At 61.1% G+C, this 20,622-nt stretch overlaps 1 protein-coding gene across 3 annotated transcripts; it reads right to left on the reverse strand.

The window, feature by feature from the left end:
* Nucleotides 1-5,337: 5,337 nt before the first annotated feature.
* On the reverse strand, nt 5,338-20,412 carry LY6H (lymphocyte antigen 6 family member H). Of its 3 annotated transcripts, none has more exons than XM_042924234.1 (4): nt 19,807-20,412; nt 6,895-7,022; nt 6,084-6,203; nt 5,338-5,810 (listed from the first exon to the last, which is right to left on the reverse strand). In XM_042924234.1, exons 2-4 carry the CDS (start codon nt 6,959-6,961, stop codon nt 5,575-5,577), a joined length of 423 nt encoding a protein of 140 aa, XP_042780168.1. In that variant the 5' UTR covers nt 6,962-7,022; nt 19,807-20,412; the 3' UTR covers nt 5,338-5,574. The 3 variants fall into 3 exon arrangements, with proteins under 3 accessions (XP_042780168.1, XP_042780166.1, XP_042780167.1); XM_042924232.1 differs by lacking the exon at nt 19,807-20,412 and adding an exon at nt 7,546-7,688; XM_042924233.1 differs by lacking the exon at nt 19,807-20,412 and adding an exon at nt 7,498-7,688.
* Nucleotides 20,413-20,622: the final 210 nt, after the last annotated feature.

Genomic DNA, 20,622 nt, shown 5'->3' on the forward strand with positions numbered 1-20,622 from the left:
GGGAGGGGGGCTTGGCGGAATAGGGGAGGGGTCAAGGGCAAGCCTCAAGTCCACCCCCCACCCCCCACCCCCGGCTCTTCCAGCCCTGCTGCCGGACCAGCACTCTGCCAGCTGGAACAGGGTTCCTCTGCTTGCAAACACCGCCCCTCCCTCATGAGCTGGGTGTCCCCACATCACAAACGAGGCTCAGAGCGGGTGCAGGACTTGGTCCGGATCAAACGGCAAGAGGCATCTGAGCCCCAGCCTTCCCTGCAAACGCACTGACGGTTTCCAAATGTCCGTGTCTTACCTACCTCTTCCAGGTCTGCTTCCTGGGGGTCTGACCGGGCTGAGACCAGTGCAAACGAGGAGGTGGACAGGTCCCACACCCACCGGGTGAGGACGTGGGGGGGGGGGGCGGGCACAGGGCACCCACTGACCCTGCCGATGCCCTGGGCCCACACCAGACTCCCCCAGACCCCCCCCAGGAGGCCCTGGGGAAGGTGAACTCCACAAACGCCCTCCCCAGCCAGACTGCTCCAGAGCATGGGCTGTGCCTGTGACCTCTGTGAGGCTGCCAAAATCCTGAGCTCACCTCCAGGGATGACGTCCAAAGGACTACAGACAGATCCCAGCCATGAATCTGACGCAGCTCTCCTGACCAAGTATGGCGGGGGCGGGGGTGGGGGGGTGTCAGGCGACGGTCTGGAAGAATCGTGCACCATGACACCCACCACAGCTCGTTTGTCACAAAAGCCAGGGTGCCTAACCATCCGGAGGTCTGGCGACAGAACCCGCTGTCTCGACTACTCATTAAATGAGCAGATAGGGAGTTCTAGCAACAAATGGTGAAAGGCTGTTTCTTTAAAACTCATCAGCCATTCCTCACGGAAAAGAATCTAATTGAGATATGAATAAATAAAGAGCCTCAGCTGAATAAGGACTGGTTTTCAAGTCCAAAAGCAAACTTCAATTCGAGGTGCCGCAGGAAAGGCCTGCCATTAACACAGACGCGCCCCACGGCAGTGTCATTACTCAGCCGCTCTGCGGGTCCCGGCTAAGGCAACAGCAACAAAAATTGAATAAGCAGTAAACACACTGAGAAAGCAGAGTCGAAATTATCTCCGTTCGGCAGCGGCCTGGTCGTGCACCTGAAAGTGCCAGGAGTGGAGTTGACGAAGGTCAAGTGTTGGAAAATCAGCCTCTCCTTAGTCTTGTGGCCGTGCTGTTTGCGGCGGCCCCCAGGTCTCCCCACCCCGCCCGCACCTTGCTGGCAGTCCCTGAGCCCGAGCCCCGCTTCTCTGCAATTTGGGAGCTGCATTCTGCAGCCTCCCAGCCCCCAGGGTGGCCCGCCGCGTCTGGTTCTGCCAGGGAGACGACACCGCCAGAGACCGCGGAGGAGGGCCAAGAGGCAGCGGGAAGCCGGCCAGCTCACCGCCCGGAGCAGCGCCCCGGCCCTGCCACACCGCAGCGTGGGCACTCAGCCCCCAACCCAGGTGAACGAGGCGCAGAACTTTAATCCTTCTGCCACAATTTTTCCCTCTAGACCCATCTTACCGGGGGGAAAATCCTGACGTCTTGGCCAACGTGGAACACCGCCTCTCCTCTTTCCCCCCGGGGCTGCGTCCCGTGGGGGGCAGGCTGGCCGATCTGGTCTTCGCACAGCGACCAGGGCGCCCAGGCTGTACCCGGACGGCCGTCACTCCTGTCGGCGCGGGCGCACCCTGACCGTCATCCCCAGGCCACATCACATCTTGGTGGCCTGAGGCTGTCTCCAGGAGACCCGGGCCAGCTCCGGCCGGGACCACTCAGAGGTCCTGCCCCTCGGGAAACTGTCTCTGGGGTCCACCCCCCTACCCTGGCTCCTTCCAGCCCCTCTGCCTTCTCAGCCCAGGGGCATCTCTGTCTCGTCTGAGGAAGATTCCTCTCTCCCTCCCCGACTTCAAAGGGGCTTCTCTGCAGACTCCTTCTCTGTGTCTTGTCCTGTCTCAGAGACACCGGTGGCCCCGTGGGTGGTGGCTCCCAGAAACATGGAGGCCGGTGATCCAGGGGCTGCTTCAGGCATCTGCCCTCCTGACACCTGAAGCCCCCAGCCATCCTGCTTTTTATTTTAATTCTTTTAAGTTTATTTATTTTTGAAGGAGAGACACAACGTGAGTGGGGGAGGGGCAGAGAGAGGGGAAGACACAGAATCCGAAGCGGCTCCAGGCTCCGAGCTGTCAGCACAGAGCCCGACGCGGGGCTCGAACCCACAAACCACGAGATCACGACCCGAGCCGAAGTCGCCTGCTCAACCGACTGAGCCTCCCAGGCGCCCCCAGCCGTCCTGCTTCAATGAAGGCCAGGTAGGGGGTGGGCACTTCTGGAAAGAACGGCACGAAGAAAATGAAAAACATCAGGTCACCACACCAAAAATGAGCAGTTTGGTTTACAGCAAAGGGGGAAATCCCACTTACAACGCCCCCCAAAGCTACAAGTTGCCGAGCAGTAAAGACGCCAAAGAAGATACAAGTCGCAGAGGAAGAAAACGAAATCGCCAAGGGGCATATGGGGCAGTCGGCTGCGCGGTGAGACCTCAAACCGGGACCACGACCCCATCCATCCCCCGCGTCAGCCCCAAGCGGGCGAAATTCCAGTCGCCCCTCCGAGGCCCTTCTGGAAGTGGACAAGTGGATCCTAACATTCACCTGGAAGACTAAACGGTGAGGAGCAGCGACCTTCTGAAAAGAGGCGCTGCCTCAGCAGCTCTGGAACTCGCTGTGAAGCCGCCAGAAGCAAAGCGCCCGGCGGGGCCCCGACGCCAGGCGGGTCGGACCGCACGGACGCGGGTGCCGCGCGCTGTTACCAAGGTGGCACTTCACGTCAACGGGGGAAAGACGGGCTCTTCGACGGGTGGCACTGAGACACAACGGCCATTTATTTCGAAGAAGTCCTGCCACATCGTGGACCCCCCGGGGGGTCCCCGGGGGGCCTGGCTGTCTGCAGGTAGCGGCCATCGCGATAACAGCACCAGAATGTGAGGACTGTCTTCCCAAGGTCAGGGCACAGGAGGCCCTCCTAAGATCCAGAAAGCACAACAATTAGCTTGGACCACACAGAACACGAGGACGTGCACGCGAGGACGGCGAGGACACCAGGACACAGGACCGTGGGAAGGACGGCACCTAACACACGAAAGGGTCCCTAAATCTGTAAGAAAACACAAGGGCCACAACACAAGGGCCACAAGTCGTGACAAACTAGTGAGACGTTCAACCTCGCAAATGCGTTTTCCAGTGGAAATCAGGGCAAGGGTCCGTTCGGTCTCCCAGACTGACGGAAGCTCCTCGAAGAGGAGGGGCCCACGGTGAGGGGTGGGAGGAGTGGGGAGGGGACACGGCTTCCTTCCCTTCTTTGGGGGCCATCTCCTTCCACGCGGATGCTCTCCTGGCTCAGCCACCCACTTCCTGAGGCCCCTAGAGAGTCACTCGACTGCATGAGGACACGAGGACGAGGGCGGTCGCGCTGGTCACACAGGGTGCTGGTGAAAGAACGGACCCCTCGCCTTCGGGTAAGAGGCGGTTCAGGGGAGTACTATGCACACCCCGAAAGCAAAAGCTCTGTGTAGATCCGGAAGGGTGTCCTTGGCCAGTTCTTCAGAAAAACACCCCAAGGGCGCACGGGTTCACCAGCGCTGTCCACGTGCCCAGCCGGACCAAGCGCGCCCCGCAGCCGGTGGGGCTCAGCCCCACGAGGACAGCCCGTCAAGGTGGAGACCGCTCGCAGGCCCTCGGACGCGCGGGCCCAGACTTCGAGGCGGCAGCTTGGAAGCAGAGGGGAGACGACGGAGCAGGGGCTCCAGGCCATGCTGCCCCCGGAGCCCCCCGCCCCCCCCCGTCCACCTCGAATCACACAGCACGCTGAGAGCGCTGGGAGGGGCTCCCCACTTGTGTTTTGCACACTCCCCACGCAAAGATGGCCCGAAAAGTTGGTAGGAACCCCGTGTCCGGGGGAGGAGGGGGGGGGGGGCCTCGTCCTCCCGATGTGTCCGCGGCCTCCACTGCTCAGTGTCCTCGCCGGCACCAGCGTCCGGCATCTGAATCCTCAAGCTGCCGTCTTGCGGGTCACCCGCCCACGGGGCCCGGTCCCCACGCTCCCCAAAGCACCAGACCCACGCGGTGGGTAGCACACTTTACTGAGTTTGGGGAGGGGCGGGGACAGGTACATTGCAGAGCAAACTTCAAACCGAGCAGGAGACAAGTCCCCGGCTGTCTGCACCAGCAGGAAGTTGGCCCCGGTCTCCAGCGACCCCTCTCCTCTCTGGCTCACCCTGGGCTCCCAGATCCCTATCCCTCGTTCACGCCGGGGAGCCCCAGGAGGAATTCCGCTGCCAGCCCTCCGTGAAAGCACGGTTCTTGCCTGGGAGTCCAGGACCCGGGAGCGACCACGGCCTGGGTCAGCCACCGGGGGAGGAGGAAGAACTGGGCAGAGGTCGGAGCCCTGAGAAAGCCCGGAGTGGCCGCCAAGCATCACGCGGTGTGCCTGGGCCATAGGACGACCCCCGCAGCCCGGCAGGTGTGGGAGGTTGGGTTGGACTCAGGGTGCAGGGGCAAAACCGCAGACCCACCGCGGGAGCAGGAAGCGCGTGGTTCCCGAAGATTCACCTACACGTCCTCCCCTGCCGCCTCCCACCCGCAGCACCCAGTCTGTCTGGGGCATCCCACACGGGGCTTCCTCGGCCCCTGGTGGGCGGGCTGGCCTCCAGGACTCTGCCCAAGGTGGCGCCCCGCTCAGATTGGGGGCAGGGGGTGTCTGCTAAGAGGCAATTCTGGGCACGACACTGCTCCCAACAGCTCAGAGGGGAGCCGGCGCCCCCAGTCTGATCACCCCAAGGCCATGCGAAAGAGCAGGAGGAGACACAGGGGCGTGTGTCCGCTGGACACGGAGGGCCGAGGGGTGTGCACCCAGACGTGAGTGCCCATGGGCTGGGGCACCCCGAGCTGGCGTGACGTAAACGTTTCAGTGCGCACCTGCGGACGCTTCGGGAGCGTGTGGCTACGTGCGCGCGGGTGCGGGAGCAGAGCACAGCCCTCCAGACACGGGTGTGTGTTGGTGTGCGTGTTCCCACGTCTGGTATCCGCGTGCACACGCGCATGGTTCTAAGGCCTCACCCTCCTGTCCCGGCCGTGACTCTGTCCGCTCCAGCCTCCCCACAGCTGCTTCCGAGGCCCGAGGCCCCCCCCAGGCAGCCCGGCACACGCAAGCACGCACGAGCCCCCAGTCCCGGTGCCTCACGCCCTCTGCCCCGGCGTCCTCCGTCGGGACTTGTCCCCACCCCTCGGCCAGCCCCACCCCCACCCCCAGGCTCAGACCCACGTGTCTGGACCAGAAGCGACTTTATTTCTCCGGCGGAAGATGCCCTCACAGCCAGGCTGTGGGGCTGGGCCTGGCTCTGCCTGCCTTTCCCTCGGAGACCTGGGGGTCCCAGCCCCCAGCCTGCACCCCGGGGGCCCGGAGACGTCCTGCCGGCTGGGACTCAGAGCTGGTGGAGAGAGAGGGAGGCCTCGAGTCTCAGGGAGGGGGGTCAGCTGGAAGCCCTGTGGGAGGGCGAGGGCCTCAGGGCCCAGCCCAGAGGAGGGCCGGCCCCAGGCTGAGCAGCAGCCCCCCGGCCAGGGCCCAGGGGCCACCCCCCGCCCTCGGCCCCCCGTTGCACAGATCTGTCCCGCAGCAGTCCACATCGACTTGTAAGATCCCAGAGTTAATGAAGCCCATCAGATAGTCCGAGAAGAAGTGCCGCTTAACGAAGTCGCAGGACGAGGCGCACATCTTGTTCACGGAATGGTCCTTCCTGCCTGGGGCAGAGCGGGGAGAGCCTGGGGCGGGAGCCGCACCTGCGCCCTCTTCCTCCTGCCCCACACGGGACCCACCCACGCCGCCTCAACTTCACGCAGAGGGCCACGGAGAGGGCCACGGAGGGGGCCTGGGCAGGAGCGATGCCGCTCACGGTCACACAGCAAGGCAAGTGTAGCAAGTGTCCTACCCACAGACCCACACTCTTATCCACGGCCGGAGGGGCTCAGAGGACGCCCCCAACCGCCCCCTGCCGGGCCCAGGTCCGGACTCACTGCTGCTGGGGTCGGTGATCCTGACGCTGGCGCACACCGTGTCCGACGGCTGGCACTGCTTCGGGGTGCAGTGGCTCGAGTTGGTGGTCAGGGTGCAGTCCTGGCACCACAGGCCGTGAGCTGCGCAGGGCACGAGGACGCGGATGAGCAGAGGAGCTGAGGCCCAAGCTGGCCCGTGTGTGCCCCACTCCCCTGGCCACCGAGGCTGCTCCCGGGAGGACCACGCAGCTCCAGGAGGCCAAGCACCACACCCCCCTCGCCGACCAGCGGTGACCAGGCCAGACTGGCCCCCGGAGGTCAGGCCCTGGGAGAACCGCGGTGCCTTCTGGGCAATCTGCGGGGAGGCGCCGGAACTCCGGAAGCCCCTGGGCACCCTCCGAGGCCCCCCCCCCCACACACACACGTGTGCACACATGCACGCACACACCAGCCACACACACCTCACACTTATGGGGCTTTCCCGCAGGCTCCTGCACGCTCCCACACCTCCCCGCACAGTTCGGTCGGTTCCAAGCCAGGAAGGACTTGCTGGGAGGCCAGGTGGGGGCTCTGAGAAGCGATGGGGCGCACGAGGGGGCGTCCGTGCGGGACTAGCCCACGGTACAAGGGCGGGCAGGAGCCAGGAGGGCCCCGTGCGGCTGGGGCTGGGGCCGGAGCACCGTGAGTCAAAGCGACGGGCGCGAGGGCCCGGCTGGGGTCGCCGGGGTCGGGAGCGGGTGTGGACGTGACGGGCACCGTCGGAGGATGGCGGCCCCACAGCCCGGCTCTCCCGGAGACCCGGCCCAGCCCCGCGGGCCGCCCCCAGACTCACCGGGCGCAGAGCACAGCAGGGCGGCCAGCAGCACCAGGCCCAGGCCGTTCATGGCTGCAGGCGGCATGCTCCAGGCCGGCCTCGGGAAGGCGCGGGGGTTGTGGGCGGAGGTCCTCCGGGGCGCAGGCCTGGCAAGGAGACGCCTCGGTCAGGGGTCCCCGCCGCCCGCCGGACCCAAGCCCCCCCCCACCCTCCTTTTGCGGCCCCGGAGCGCAACCTCCGCCTCGAAATCCCGGGAGGGGAGGAAGGTCCGCTAGCTCGCGAAGCCCTACCCCCAGCCCATCCCCCAGAGCGTCCACCATCACAGCATCCCCTCCGGGGAGAACAGGTCCGCCGTCTCGAGCAGGGTGACAGCTCGAAATGCCCCCAACCCGCGCCGGGCACCTGTGGGGGGCGGGGGGAGGGTCGGGGGCAGCGCGTCTTCTCCCCGGGGAGCGGCAGGTGCGTCCGGAGAGAAAAGGGCAAGACAAGGTGCGAGCAGGCCGTACCTGCCCATGGGGGAGGGGCGCGCGCCACGTCCCCACCCCCACCCCTGGGCTGGGGGCCCGGGAGCCCCGGGCCGAGCCCCCGCCCCTCGCCTCCAGCGCGCACCCGGGCGCTCACCGCAGGTCGAGGCGTGGAGCGCGGGCTTCGGGTCGGGGGCGCACTCACATCCCTGGGGGGGGTCGCGGCTCCGGGGCTCCGGGAGGCGCGGGGAGCGCTGCCCTTCGGTCTCCCTGCGGACCGGAACCCGGGCGCAGCCTTGTCTTTCGGGGAACGCAGCCGCAGACGCGGACCCCGCGCGAGGGGCGGAGCGGAGCCGGGGCGGGGGCGCGCGGGGGGCGGGGGCGGCGGGAGAAGGGCGGGCTGGGCGCCCGGGGCTCTGGGCCCCGGCGGGTCTCCGTCCCGGGCCGTCCGCGCCCCTCGACAGCCAGCGCCCGGCCCGCGCGTCCGCCCCCTCCGGTGCCGGCTCCCTCCGCGGCTGTCCCGCGCGCCCCTCCCCCGGCGCGGGCGAGAGCCCTTCCCCCTCCGCTTGGCGGAGATCCCCTCGAAATTTCTCGGAAGAACGTTTACTGCGAAAGGAAGCGAGCGAAACGCACAAAGACGCAGGGACGGAGGCGGGTAACAGCGGAGGTGATTCGCTCAGGCCCTCGTTCGCAGACTCCCAGCGAAGGGGCCTTCCCCAGGCCAGCCGTCCAAGCTTCGATGGTTTGCGGGTGCGCACCCCCGCCCCGCCCGGACCGGGAGCAGCCGTGACCACCCCCACCCGCCGCCACATCCACATCCGAGGCGCCAGTCCCAAATGCTGCTCTCGGCATTCAATGCCCTCCGCCGCCTGCTTGGCCCGTTTCTCAGCTTTGTCCCTCGCCTTCCCGCCGCACAAAGCTTTTGAGTGCTGTGTCTTCGCACCCGCTGCCCCCTGTGCCTGGAATCATCGCTGCTGAGCGCCGAGCGAGCCCCAGCTCCTGTGCACGTGTTGGGGGTTGTTTCTTTCAGTCTGCCTTCGTTTGGCCGGGAAAATATTTGTGGAGTTCCCACGGTTGGCCTAGTGCTGAGCACTGTGAGAAGAGCTCCGCCCTCCCCACCCCCCACCCCCGCCCGATCTTACCTCAGACAAACGATTATCACTAATATCCCCTTGTGAGCTGTGCCGCTGATCACATGGACCCAGCACATAGTATGTGCTCTGTGCAAACCCGTGTGTTCTGTCGTGACAGCTTCACACCCTCCCTGCGAGTGCTGTTGGCGTCCCCACCTTACAGTGAGCAAACGGAAGCACAGACAGGTTGAGCTCCCCGCCCAAGGTCACACAGTGACAGGTGACAGAGCGAGTGTTGGAACCCTAGAGCCTGTACACCTTAACCCCGCCCCGGGCTGGAGGAATGAAGGGGAAGGAGATAGACAGGCAACTCCAACTTGGGGACTGGGGCTCCCACACCTTCAATTCAAATATGAGTTCAGGGGCGCCTGGGTGGCTCAGTCCGTTAACCATCCGACTCCAGCTCAGGTCATGATCTCATGGTTTGTGAGTTCGGGCCCTGCGCTGACAGCTGGGAGCCTGGAGCCTGCTTTGGGTTCTGTGTCTCCCCCCTCTGCCCCTCTCCCACTTGCACTATCTGTCTCTCCAAAATAAAAATAAACATTAGATATATGTGAGTTCAAAGTCAAAAAATCAGCAAACATCCAAAGAAAATGGGCCTCCAAAGACACGGAAGAAGCGATGAGGAGATACGGATGTAAATCTCCACAAACCTTCTAAACTGAAAGTGTGCGATACAGAATACAAGATTCGTTTGTGTGGTAGGTTGAAGTTAGATTGTAGGAAAGAACAAGGCAGTGCCAGAACTGTGCTTTGTTGGAGAGGGGAACCTCTAGAAATGAAAAGTGCTCACTGAAATTAGCAGGTCATCAGAAACTTTGAAAGATTTAGGCTAAATGAAAACAAAGTCGTTTAAAAACACGTATGATATGGCTTCATTTACATGAGATGTCCGAAATAGCAAAATCCAAAAAAGAGAGAGTCAATCCGTGGTCGCCTCCAGCTGGGAGGAAGAAGGAATGAGGACTTCTTGCTAGTGGTCAAGGCGTTCTTTCAAGCGATGAAAACATTCTAAAAATAGAGACTATCCTGGCATAACACTGTGAGTGGACTAAAAAACCACTGGATTAAAAACCTTAAAAGGGTGAACTTTATAGTGTGTGAGTCATATTTCAACAAAGCTGTTGCAAAAAAAAACAGCAAATGCATTAGGCAGCACATTAGATACAACTGAAGAAGGAATTTGCAAACTGGAATTTAAATCTATAGAAATTATCGAGACTGCGGTGCAAGGGATAAGGGGACAGAAACTAGAAAAGAGAGGTTGAGACACACAGCATACACCGTGCTGAGAGCCGAGAGACGTGTGGCCAAAGTCCCAAAGGAAAGACAGCCAGTATTCGAAGAGATTACGCCTCAGAACTGGTGACAGGCAAGCATTTACAGAGAAGCGCGATGTATGCTAAATGGAATAAACAAAAAGAAAATTCACACCTAGGTACAGCAGAGTGAAATCACAGACCACCAACGGCAAGAGATCTTTAAAACAGCCAAAAGATGGGGCACCTGGGTGGCTCAGTTGGTTAAGCATCTGACTTCAGCTCAGGTCGTGATCTCACAGTTGCTGAGTTCGAGCCCCACGTCGGGCTCCGCGCTGACAGCTCGGATCCCGGAGCCTGCTTCTGATTCTGTGTCTCCCTCTCTCTCTACCCCTCCCCCGCCCGCGCTCTCTGTCTTTCAAAAATAAATAAACATTAAAAAAAATTTTAATAAAATAACCTAAAGGAAAGCGATATCAGCACTAAAGAAACAGCAGGTAAACTGACAGCAGAAATGGATGCCCAGACTGTGAAGTAAGTGTCTTCAAAGTGCTCAGAGGAAAGTACCTGCCAGCTAAGAATTTTCTACACCGTTTTCTGCCGGAAGCCAAGCTATCCAAGGAGCCTGATGGCAGGGCCCGGGCGGTGGACGGATCGGGGCTGCATGGCGGCCCGCCAGAAGGGAAGCTTCTTGTACTCCTGCTTTTATGTAATTTGGCCTTAGCGTTGGTCGGGGCAGCCCCCCTACCAATGAAAGTGCCTGGGGATTTGTCGGTTGGCATTGCCCACGACAGGCCCCCCGGGAGAAGAACCACTGGGGAAAGAAATAAGATTCCGCAGGGCAATCATGCGGCCCTGCATCCAGCCCTTGCCACCCCGTATAAAGACTCCTCTACCCAAAGGAAGGATGGGCCCATATATTTCCCAGCCGAGGAGGGGGACGAATGGCTTTGAAATCCCCACTCCGGCAACAAAGGAATGTACCTATGGATACAAGTTACTCCAACCCCTAGGCCCGCTTGGCCCCCAGGAGGCATTCCAGATGATAACCGGACCTGGTGGGTTAAGGTACAGAATGGTTCCTTAGTTCCCAGGTAAACACTGTCTCTCTGGGAGCGCATAAGGCGCATAAGGCGTGGGCTTCCAGGGCCCTCCTGGCTCCCTCCCGGCTCCCTCCCGGCACCCAGACCAAAGGAACCTTTTGTTCCTTGTGCCGCAATGTTTCAAAGGAACCATTAAGAAGTCACGTCCCTGTAAACGTTCCACTTGAGGTGTTGAGAGCTGGATGACCTTGAAAGGGCAAGAGGGAATGTTACAAGAAAATAACTATGTTGTTCCTTAATGGGTGATTACACAAAAGAACGTTTTTAGAATTAGGTAATGCCGAGAAACATAGATAATGCACGCCACAAGAAAATTGCTAACAAATATAAGGCCACGCTTGCCGCAATAAAGCGACCAGTCGAACCCCTGCCGTTGTCCGTGTCCCTTTGTTATTTTCGCCGACGCCGTTCATCCTTCGGGAACCCCCGGACCTGCTGGGGCGGGACCTCGGCAGTTTTCCAAAAATAAGCACACGATAAATTTTTCAGATGAGAAGTTTGCACGTAAATGTTTTCTGACAACACTTGGGAGGAGTTGTGAGGGTTTACCGCTAGCGGCCTTTCATTAAAGGAACTTTTGGAGAATGCACTTCAGAAGGAAAAGGTATTCCAGAAGGAAGGGCTAGACTCGAGAAGGAAGCGTGCGGGAAGAAACTGGCTTCCGGGAGGGAAATGGAAGCTGGGGTCGTCACCTGAGGTGGGAAGAATGTCTGATACGTGAAGTTTGAAAAGACTGAACCCGAGGACAAGGCACGTGCAACGGACGGGGTGACTGAGTCAGAGGGTCCTGAGACCCGTGCGCGGTTTGAGAGGCAGCGCGGGACACGGACTTTAGACAGTGCTCGGACGATAAGGGTGCAGGAGAAAGCCTCCAGGTAACCAGTGGAAGGGCCAGGGGGCAGCGCCTCACGTGGGAAGGGAAAGAACGTCCGTGTGTCACAGCACCCAGATATTTAGTCAGACGGTGTCCTGGTGGTTTCTGTGAGGATGTCTGTAGGTGAGGTTAACACGTACGTCAGCAGGGGCGCCTGGGTGGCTCAGTCAGTTGAGCGTCTGACTCAGCTCAGGTCATGATCTCGCTGTTCATGACGCATCAGGCTCACTGCCGTCAGCACAGAGCCCACTTGGGACTCTCTGTCTCCCTCTCTCTGCCCCTCCCCCACTCATGCTCTCTCTGTCTCTCTCTCTCTCAAAAATAAATCAACATTAAAAAAAAAAAAAGCATTTACATCAGAAGACTTTGAATGAAGCACATTGCTCTCCATGGTGTGGGTGGGCCTCATCCAATCAGTTGAAGGCCTGAATAGAACAAAAACTGACTCCCTCTGAGCAAAAGGAACTCGTGCCAGCAGACAGCCTTTGAACCTGAACTGGAACATTGGCTCTTACTGACTCTTCTGCCCGTTGGCGTGCCCTGTGGGTTCTGGGCTTGCCAGACTCCAAAATCGCACGAGCCAATTCCTTACAACGACTCTATGTAACTCTACACGTCCCATTGGTTCTGCTTCTCTGGAGAACCCGGCCCGTCACAGGGAATGACTTACACCTGGTCAGCGAGGGCTGCTGGAGCTCGAAGCCCGCTGCCATCTCTGTCCCTGTCCCCCACTCTCCCAGACTTCCCGCCAACATCATAGGGAAATGCAGGGGGAAGGGGCCGAGGCAGGCACACACATCGTTAGTCGACGTTTCCGAAGATCCCCGTGGCTGCTGAGTGGAGAATGACCTGGAAGTTTCCAGAATGGAATGGGGCCGGGGCGGGGGGGGAGGGGGAGGGGGAGTGAGGAGGACAGCGGCTCAGACCAGGGGTGGCAGTAGAAATGGGGCAGGTGGATGGGTTCGCGAGAGTTGGCCACGTGTGCCCAGGATGCCCACCTCCGGGGCTCTGGCTCGGGAAGCGGGTGGACCCAGGGCAGGACGGTGAGCACGTTGGCCATGAGAGGCATTAAAGCCTTTTCGTTGGTTGGGGACGCCTGGACGGCACCAACGGCGGGTCGCAAGTGCCTGCGGGGCTCAGCACAGGGTCTGGGCTGGAGACGCACGTGTGGTCTGGGTCAGCACAGAGGGAACAGGTGGGGTCTCCAGGCGAGAAAGTGCAGAGACAGCAAGGCCAGCTGAGGGTCCAGCCCAAGCAGCGAAGGTGCAAACAGGTCCTGTCACTGGGAGACGAGTGCCTCGCAGGATGTCACCGTTGCCTGAGTCCAGGAGCTGTCCATCTGTCTGTCCATCTGTCTGTGTGTCATCCTCTTGACACCTAGGCCCACTTTGGCTCAAGTCCCAGCAAGGGTTCACACAGAGGCCCTTCCCTTCTCTGGTCCCTCTGAGCCACCCGTCCCCAGGCTACACCCGTCCCCAGGCTACACCGCCTCCAATTCCCCGGAACCTCCCGGGCCCCAGCCGTGCCCACGGGACTCCCCGGCAAAGCCCCAGTGCTCTCCCAGCTTGGGGAGACTCCTCTCCCCCACCCTTGCCTAGGTCTGAGCACACGTCCCGGGCAGGGGCAGCTGTCAGCTGTCACCTGGGGCGGCGCACTCCTTCCAGGCCAGCGTCCTGGGGGCGTTTCTGCCACCAGCATTGAGCACCTGTGCTGTTCCCGCCTGCCACCTTCCTCTCCACCTTCCCTGTGCCAATGTCCAGGCATCAAAGGAACATTCCTGCAGAGGAGGTTGCACCAGGTCAAGCCACAGCCTCAGAGGAGCCCGTGCTCCCCGACGCTTTGCTTCTCCAGCCTCTGCTCACGGGCTCCCTCCGCCTGTAACACCCATCCCGACACCTCCCTCCCTCCCAGCCTGCACTTCCTTTTTGCAGTCAGCAGTCTGGACCCTTCCCCCAAGCCGGCCTTTTGGTGGCCCTGGACCCAGAACGAAGGTCAGATCTTAGTTCCTCCCACCTCCTCCCCTGAATGCACTGCGTCTCTGGGAGCCCGCCGTCGCCCCCCACCCAGCACGGGCAGCTACGCGACCCCGGCCACCGCTCCAGGGCTCCGTGGCCATCATGCCTGCATCATCTGCCTTTGCCCGAGACCACCTCTCAGCATGCAGGGTCCCCTTCGAGACACCTGAGCCTTCTCGAAGCTCAAGTCGGCTCCGAAGAACCCCTTCCCAGCGGTGTTAGAAGCCCGGAGAGCAGCTGCAAGGAGCCTGAGCACAGCGCCCGGCCCGGGGTCCAGGCTGGGGGGGCTCCCGCTGCAGGGAGCACTCAGGGCTCCTCACCCCCCAGCCGCCGGCGCTCGTGCACACGCTCCACACACTCACCCCGCGTGCACACTAACGTGCACACACACGTTCACACATAGGCACACTCACACCGTCACAGATCCACGCTCACACTAAATCCACACCCACACGAATGCACTTCCTCTGCCACACCCGCACGCTCGCACACACTTACACGCTCACTCACACACTCACTGAGACCTCAGTCCCAGCAGGTCAGCAGCTCCTGAAGCGCACAGGGCTCTGCTCTGTGCTCTCGACGGCATGTCGTGTGTGACCGTAGCCGGCTCGTCCAGGGCCTCTTTCCAGGAAGCAGAAAGAACAGCACAGTGGTGACATCCAGCCTCTGGGGGAAGACAGGAGACGCCATGCTCGGGGGGGGGGGGGGGGGGGGGGGGGATGGTCTGGGCCTGCTGTGTGACCTCCTGAGCCTCGGTCCCTCGCCTGTAGAATAGGGGGTGCTAGCCACCTGTGAAAGCATTGTGGGGAGCACACACAATGCCACCACTTGCTCACTGGGCGTCTGGCCCAGCGTCTGGCAGGGCACCACCGCGGCACAGTCATCCATTCCTGCCACCAGCCAAAGAGACAGCCGAGCCCTACCCCGGGGAGGGAGGCAGCAGGGGAGAGCCGGCAAACAGAAAGGCGGCTGTGGGGTGATGTGAGCTGTCATGAGAGGAGCTGGGGGGCGTGGACGGGGCCTTGGAAGGAGACAGCGAGCCAAGGCCTGGAAGACGAGGCTGGCGCAAGCCCCAAGTCCCAGAGACGGGACGGAGCAGGGGTGATTGGGAGAGGAGCCAAGTGATGTAAGAGGGGAGGAGGGAGGAAGAGGGAGGATAGAGAAGAGGAAAGGGGTGGAGGAGGAGGGAGGAAGGGAAGGGGAGGAGGAAGAGGGAGGAGCGGGGGTGGGCAGAGGAGGGGGGAGGAGGAGGAGATGGGAGGGGGAAGGGTCTCTGCCAGGCCTGGGGCAAGGCGGCCAGCCCCCAACATCTGGAACCTGCGGTGTGGTGGGTGGGCTCTCAGAACCCCTGGGACACCCCTGCTACCCTCCCCTGAGCCTGGGCTGGACTTAGCCGTTTGCCTGTGGTGAAGAGAGAGGGCGGAGGGATGGTGTCCCTGAGACAAGGTCATAAAAAGAACAGCTTCTGAGGCAGGCTCAGGCTCTCTCCCGCTCACCCTCGGGGAATCCGGCTTCCCCGCCTGTGGAGGGGGTGAGTCCTGCCTGCCGACAGCCACTCGAGGGGGCTTGAAGTGGGTCCCCCACCCAGGCCTCCCTCAGATGAGACCACAGCCCCGGACGACAGCTTGACCCCAGCTTCCTCAGGGACCCCAACGTAGAGGTGACGCCTGCATTGCGAGCCCACGGGACACCGGGAGAGCACAAACCGTGTTGCCTCAAGCCCCTAAGTTTTGGAGTAATTTATGCAACAAAAGATCACGCAAGTGGGCGGGGCCTGACTTGGGCCTGGTGAGGGGGTGGGGGAACAGATGTCAGATGTCTTGAAGACTAAAGTCCTAGGCGTCCGGCCCCAGCCTCTGGGGAGTGCGGTTCTGGGCCTGCTCCTCAGAGAGCGGAGACTGCGCTCTCCCCATGTTGGGTGGGCTTGGTTGCCAGGGAGATGGTGATTCCTAACCCAGTTTCCAAGCTACTCGGCTTCCTTCCTATGCATGTAGGTCAGTTTCACCCTATCAGGATTTTGCAAACAAAGAGTAACAATCAGTCACGATTAGCAGGAGAAAGGACTTTCTTTCCAGCAGCCAGAGCAGAGCAAGTCCCTGTGTGTCCCTGGCCCTGCAGTCTGCACAGGTCCTGCAAGGAGCCTCATCTCCCTCCTCCGGACCTGCCCTGGCGCAGACACCCAGACCCCGGTGAGGGAGCATGGAGACCTCGCTCTGCCCAGGGGCACAGTGACAAGTCCCTGAGCGCTAAACCGACAGGAACCCTCATCCCACGCTGTGCTCAGGCCCTGGATGACTGGCCGGTGGGCCAGTCCCAGAGCAGAGCCAGCGCTCAGGTGGTCAGAACCAGGGACAGCGTCAAAAGCCACCGCACTCAGCCCTAAGCCCGGCCGAAGCAGCAGAGAGGACAGGACCCCGGATCAGGCCCTGGCAGCAGGGGGCCGAGGACGGGGTCCTGCCCGAGATGTGCTCCCAGAGCTCCCAGCCTTGTCTTTCGGCCGATACTGTCAGAACCCTCCGAGCCGTCCAAGACTACGGATGCGGCCGCGGGCCAGAGCTACAGAGGAGTTTTCCCAAAGACTGCCCTGCGTGCTCACAGGGCCAGCCTCTCAGCCAAGGGTTGACGGGGACGCTGTGTCAAACCTTTCCTGAAAAGCCGCCGAACTCAGAGAGGGAGAAAGCTTCTGACCCCCAAGAAGCCCCCAGAATAGTGGGAGGCAGGGTGTACGTGGGCTGAATGGTGGCCACAAAGAGACGCTCAAGTTCTAACCACCAGAACCCGTGAATGCGACCTTGTTTGGCAAAAAGGTCTTTGTGGATGAGATGGAGTTAAGGATGTCGAGATGAGGTCATCCTGGATTTGGGGTGGGCCCTAGACCCAACATCTGGAGATCTTAGATGAGAAAAGAAAGACGCGAGGCACAAAGGCACGGGGAAAGGTCACGCGGCAACGGAGGCCGACCCTGGGTGTGGCCACAGGCCACCGACCTCCTGGAGCCACCAGATGCCGGAAGGGGCCGGAAGGACCCTCCCCTAGAGACTTTTTATTGTTTTCAGCCACCAAGTTTGTGATTTGCTGCAGGAAACAAACACAGGGTGTCATAGGCGCTGTGAGAGGGAAGTGCCCCCAGCCCTGGCCAGCTGCCTGCGTGCAAGAAGCCGGAGGGCCTCCTGTGCTCTGAGGACCCAGGGACGCGTCCTGGGCCCGGCAGACTCAGTCACACCCAGACCCACCTGCAGAGCCCAGGGGCCTGGGAAGGAGGGGCAGGCAGCGGGGCCTCCAAGCTACATTCATTTATTTTTTGAGAGACATAGAGAGACAGAGCACAAGTTGGGGAGGGGCAGAGAGACTGGGAGACACAGAATCCGAAGCAGGATCCAAGCTCCGAGCTGTCAGCACAGAGCCCGACGCGGGGCTCGAACTCATGGACTGCGAGATCATGACCTGAGTCAAAGTAGGACGCTCAACCGACTGAGCCACCCAGACGCCCCTATGGGGCCTCCAAGTTAGACAGGAGCAGGGGTCCACCTTAGGGGCAGAGCAGGAAGGGGACAGTCTGTCATTGGGAAGGGGCTCCCCCCAGGCCCAGCAGGACGTGGACAGGATAGAGGCCCCGTGTGTGGCTACAGCCCCCCCCCCCACAGGACACCCCCCCAGGGGCAAGATGCCACCAGATCAGGGGCTAATACCACCCCCTCCACGGAACCAGCACCCACCTTACACGGAAGGGAGAGGGTGGGGCGGCTCTCAGCCCCACCCACAGCTCCTCTTCCCCCACCTCCGCCCCACTGGGGGGCTCAGGCTACCCTACCCTGTCCCGGCTTTACCTCCCCGACTTCCCCACAGGGCCCACGGGGCCTGGCCTCCTCCTGCCTTTTCCCCTCAAGGGGGGGGGCTGAGAGTCCCCTCTTCCATTCGTGAGTCCCCTCCCCCCACCCCCCACCCCGCACCACAGGGATGCGACCCCTTCCTGCCTGGATTGGGAACCAAGGAGAGAGGCCTGTGAAGAGGAGCGCGTCCCCTCCACTCCACTGCCCTGCCCTCCACGCATGAACCCAGCACAGGCTGTAAGGCCGAGGCCCCCCTGAAGCTCCTGGTGGGTGTCCCTGTCGGCAGAGGGGCAACTGATGTTGGGGATTCCTGTTTCCTGAAGGAGGTGGCCCGGGGGGTGTCTCATCGCTGTGAGGGCCCGAGATGCCCTCAGTAGACACCAGACAAACACACGCTCACGCACACACGAATACAAACACACATACACGTAAACACACGTAAAAATGCACACACACAACCACACACATGCAAACACACACATATGCACACACATGCACACACGCAGACACAAACACCTGTATATGCACACACGTCCACACACGCACATGTGCAGACACAAACACACGCGTGTGCACACACATACACACACAGCAAAGACCAGAAAAAACAGCATCTGTGGGGAAGAGCCCCAGGTGGGGGAAGGCCCAAGGGGCCCCAGCAGAAAGAGAGACACAAGAGGGCAGGGGTCAGGCCCTGGAGAGGACACCAAGCCAGTCCATCTGCCAGCAGGGCCAGCAATATTCTGGGAGCTCTCTGACCATCCATTGTCCTCCCCAGGCCCCACCTGGCCCCGGCCGAACCGTCTCTCACCCGGACCCCCACCAGGGTGTCACCCGGGCTCCTTGCGCCCACTCCCACCCACCCCAACCCATTCTCCAGAGGAGGTCAGAGCGGCTATCACAAACTCAGTGTCCAAATGCTTTAGGGGCTTCTGATTGTTCTCAAGATAAAGTCCAAAGCCCTCTGTGACCCCTGGCCCCTCCCACCTCTTCTGTCACCGCCTCAGCTCCAACCGCTGTCCTTTTTGTCCTTTCAGCTCCCGTACTTGCCAGATTCCTGCCTCAGGACCTTCGCATACGCCGCTCACCGAGGCTGGAGCCATTTAGCCCCTTCTCCTGCAACTGGCCAAGTCCTATTCAGCTCTGAGGTCCTGTGTTCAATGTCACCTCCCCAGGGAAGCCCCCCACACCGCTCCTCAAGCTGTGTGCTCTCACAGCATCTCCAGTGACTGTCTTCTGTAGAACCAACCACAAGCCACCATATTCAACAAGTGTCTGGGGCCCTGCTTGCTTGGCAGCAGTCTCCATTGGACCTCCCCGCCCTGAGGATGTCTCCCTTGTTCACACTGTTCTCCCCACACCCAGGTGTCAGTGCTCAGACCCGCTCATCGCTGAGTGGAGGCGTGTGTGCTAACGGCAGTGGCCGGGACACGGCAGCCAGTGTACATGAAGCATGAGTGGGAGGCATCCTGGGGCTCATAACGGTGGGGGGTTGAAACGTGTGACCGGTAGCCCTTAGTTATTTACACGGACTCCTCTCCAGCCTTGGATGGTTCTCCCACACCCGGCCCAGCCCTCTCCACCTTTCCCGCACTCCACCTGAGGGTCTCTTCTTGACCAAGCTCAAAAGCCACCTCCACCAGGAAGCTCTCCCTGGTGGATCCCACCAACTACTGCCTCCTCATGAGGCGTCCTTGACGCAGCCTTACCTCCTTTCCTGTTTCCGCGTGCCTGCCACCTCTCTGTCCCCAGCTCCCAGCTCAAGGTCCCACACAGCGGGTTCCACCGAACATGTATGTGTGTATCTGCCCCCATGCCCCCAACCACACCTAAGCTTCTGGCAGCAAGGCCCCTGGCTCTTCGTCCAGCCCTCTCCCCGGGTAGCCCGTGGTCCAGTGCTCCCTCAGTGCCGTCTTTGCTGGGGCCAGATCTCGGGGTTCAAGGGCATCTATGAGACACCTATGCTTCCTGGACTCGGGTCCCAGGCCCCAGAAAGGGAACGTGTGGATGGTTGCATTGACTCTCAGATCAGGCTCCAGCACAACAGCCTGGTCTGGACCAGGGCCCAGCCCACCCCCCCCCCCCGGGGTCCCCACCCCAGCCCCACCCCGGGATCCAGCTGGTGCCAGGGAAGGTGAGCCCCTCAGCCCATCCTGTGGGCGAACACCCCAAGTCACATGTGTGCACCCCACGCAGACACTCCGGGGAGTCCCGTGCACCCGTCTCGCCGTTAGGCGGTGTCCTCTTACGTGCGCCTTCAGGAGGTGCTGTCTACGGCCGCCCCGGGGACAGTAGCTAATGTGACCGAGCATCAGACTTCACAAACCACGTTGAATCCTGGGATAAAGCACAAATAAAGAGAGCACCCCAAATAGAGGAAGGAAACCCGGCCCACACCCTAACCACAACTCACGCCCTCACAAAAAAATAAGCAAATGAAAACAACCCAAAGTGCTTTGCTTGTGGCTGCTGTGGTCCTGATGTCTTCCGGAAGCGAAGCCCCTTGGCCGTAGGAGGGTCGGCCGAGGAGGCTGTTATTTCCGCACCGGTGACAGAGGCGAGCAGACCACGTGCTGGGAGAGCAGGGTCCTCAGCACACTGAGTCCTGTGCCCTCTGTGCCCAGGGTTCCGGCGGCCTCCCTCGCAAACAACCGCAGGTAAGAATAGAGGGGCCTACGGTACCTCGGGCTGGGGTCCAGACCACACGGCGAAGCAAACGTCGCCGCGAAGCGAGTCAAGTGAAAGTTTGGCTTCCCCGTGGCTATAAAAGTCACGTTCACACTACACTGTTGTCTATTAAGCGTGCAACAGCTTTGTGTCTAGAAAACAATGTACGTACCTTCATTAAAAATACTCCCTTGCTACACTTCAGCTCAGGTCATGATCTCGCGGTTCATGGGATCCAGCCCCGCGTCGGGCTCTGTGCTGACAGCTCGGAGCCTGGAGCCTGCTCCAGATTCTGTGTCTCCCTCTCTCTCTGCCCCTCCCCTGCTTGTGTTCTCTCTCTCTCTCTCTCTCTCTCTCTCTCTCTCTCTCAAAAATAAATAAACATTGGGGCGCCTGGG

The sequence above is a fragment of the Panthera leo genome, chromosome F2 (genome assembly GCF_018350215.1).
Source record: "Panthera leo isolate Ple1 chromosome F2, P.leo_Ple1_pat1.1, whole genome shotgun sequence".
NCBI classification, from domain to species: Eukaryota; Metazoa; Chordata; class Mammalia; order Carnivora; family Felidae; genus Panthera; species Panthera leo.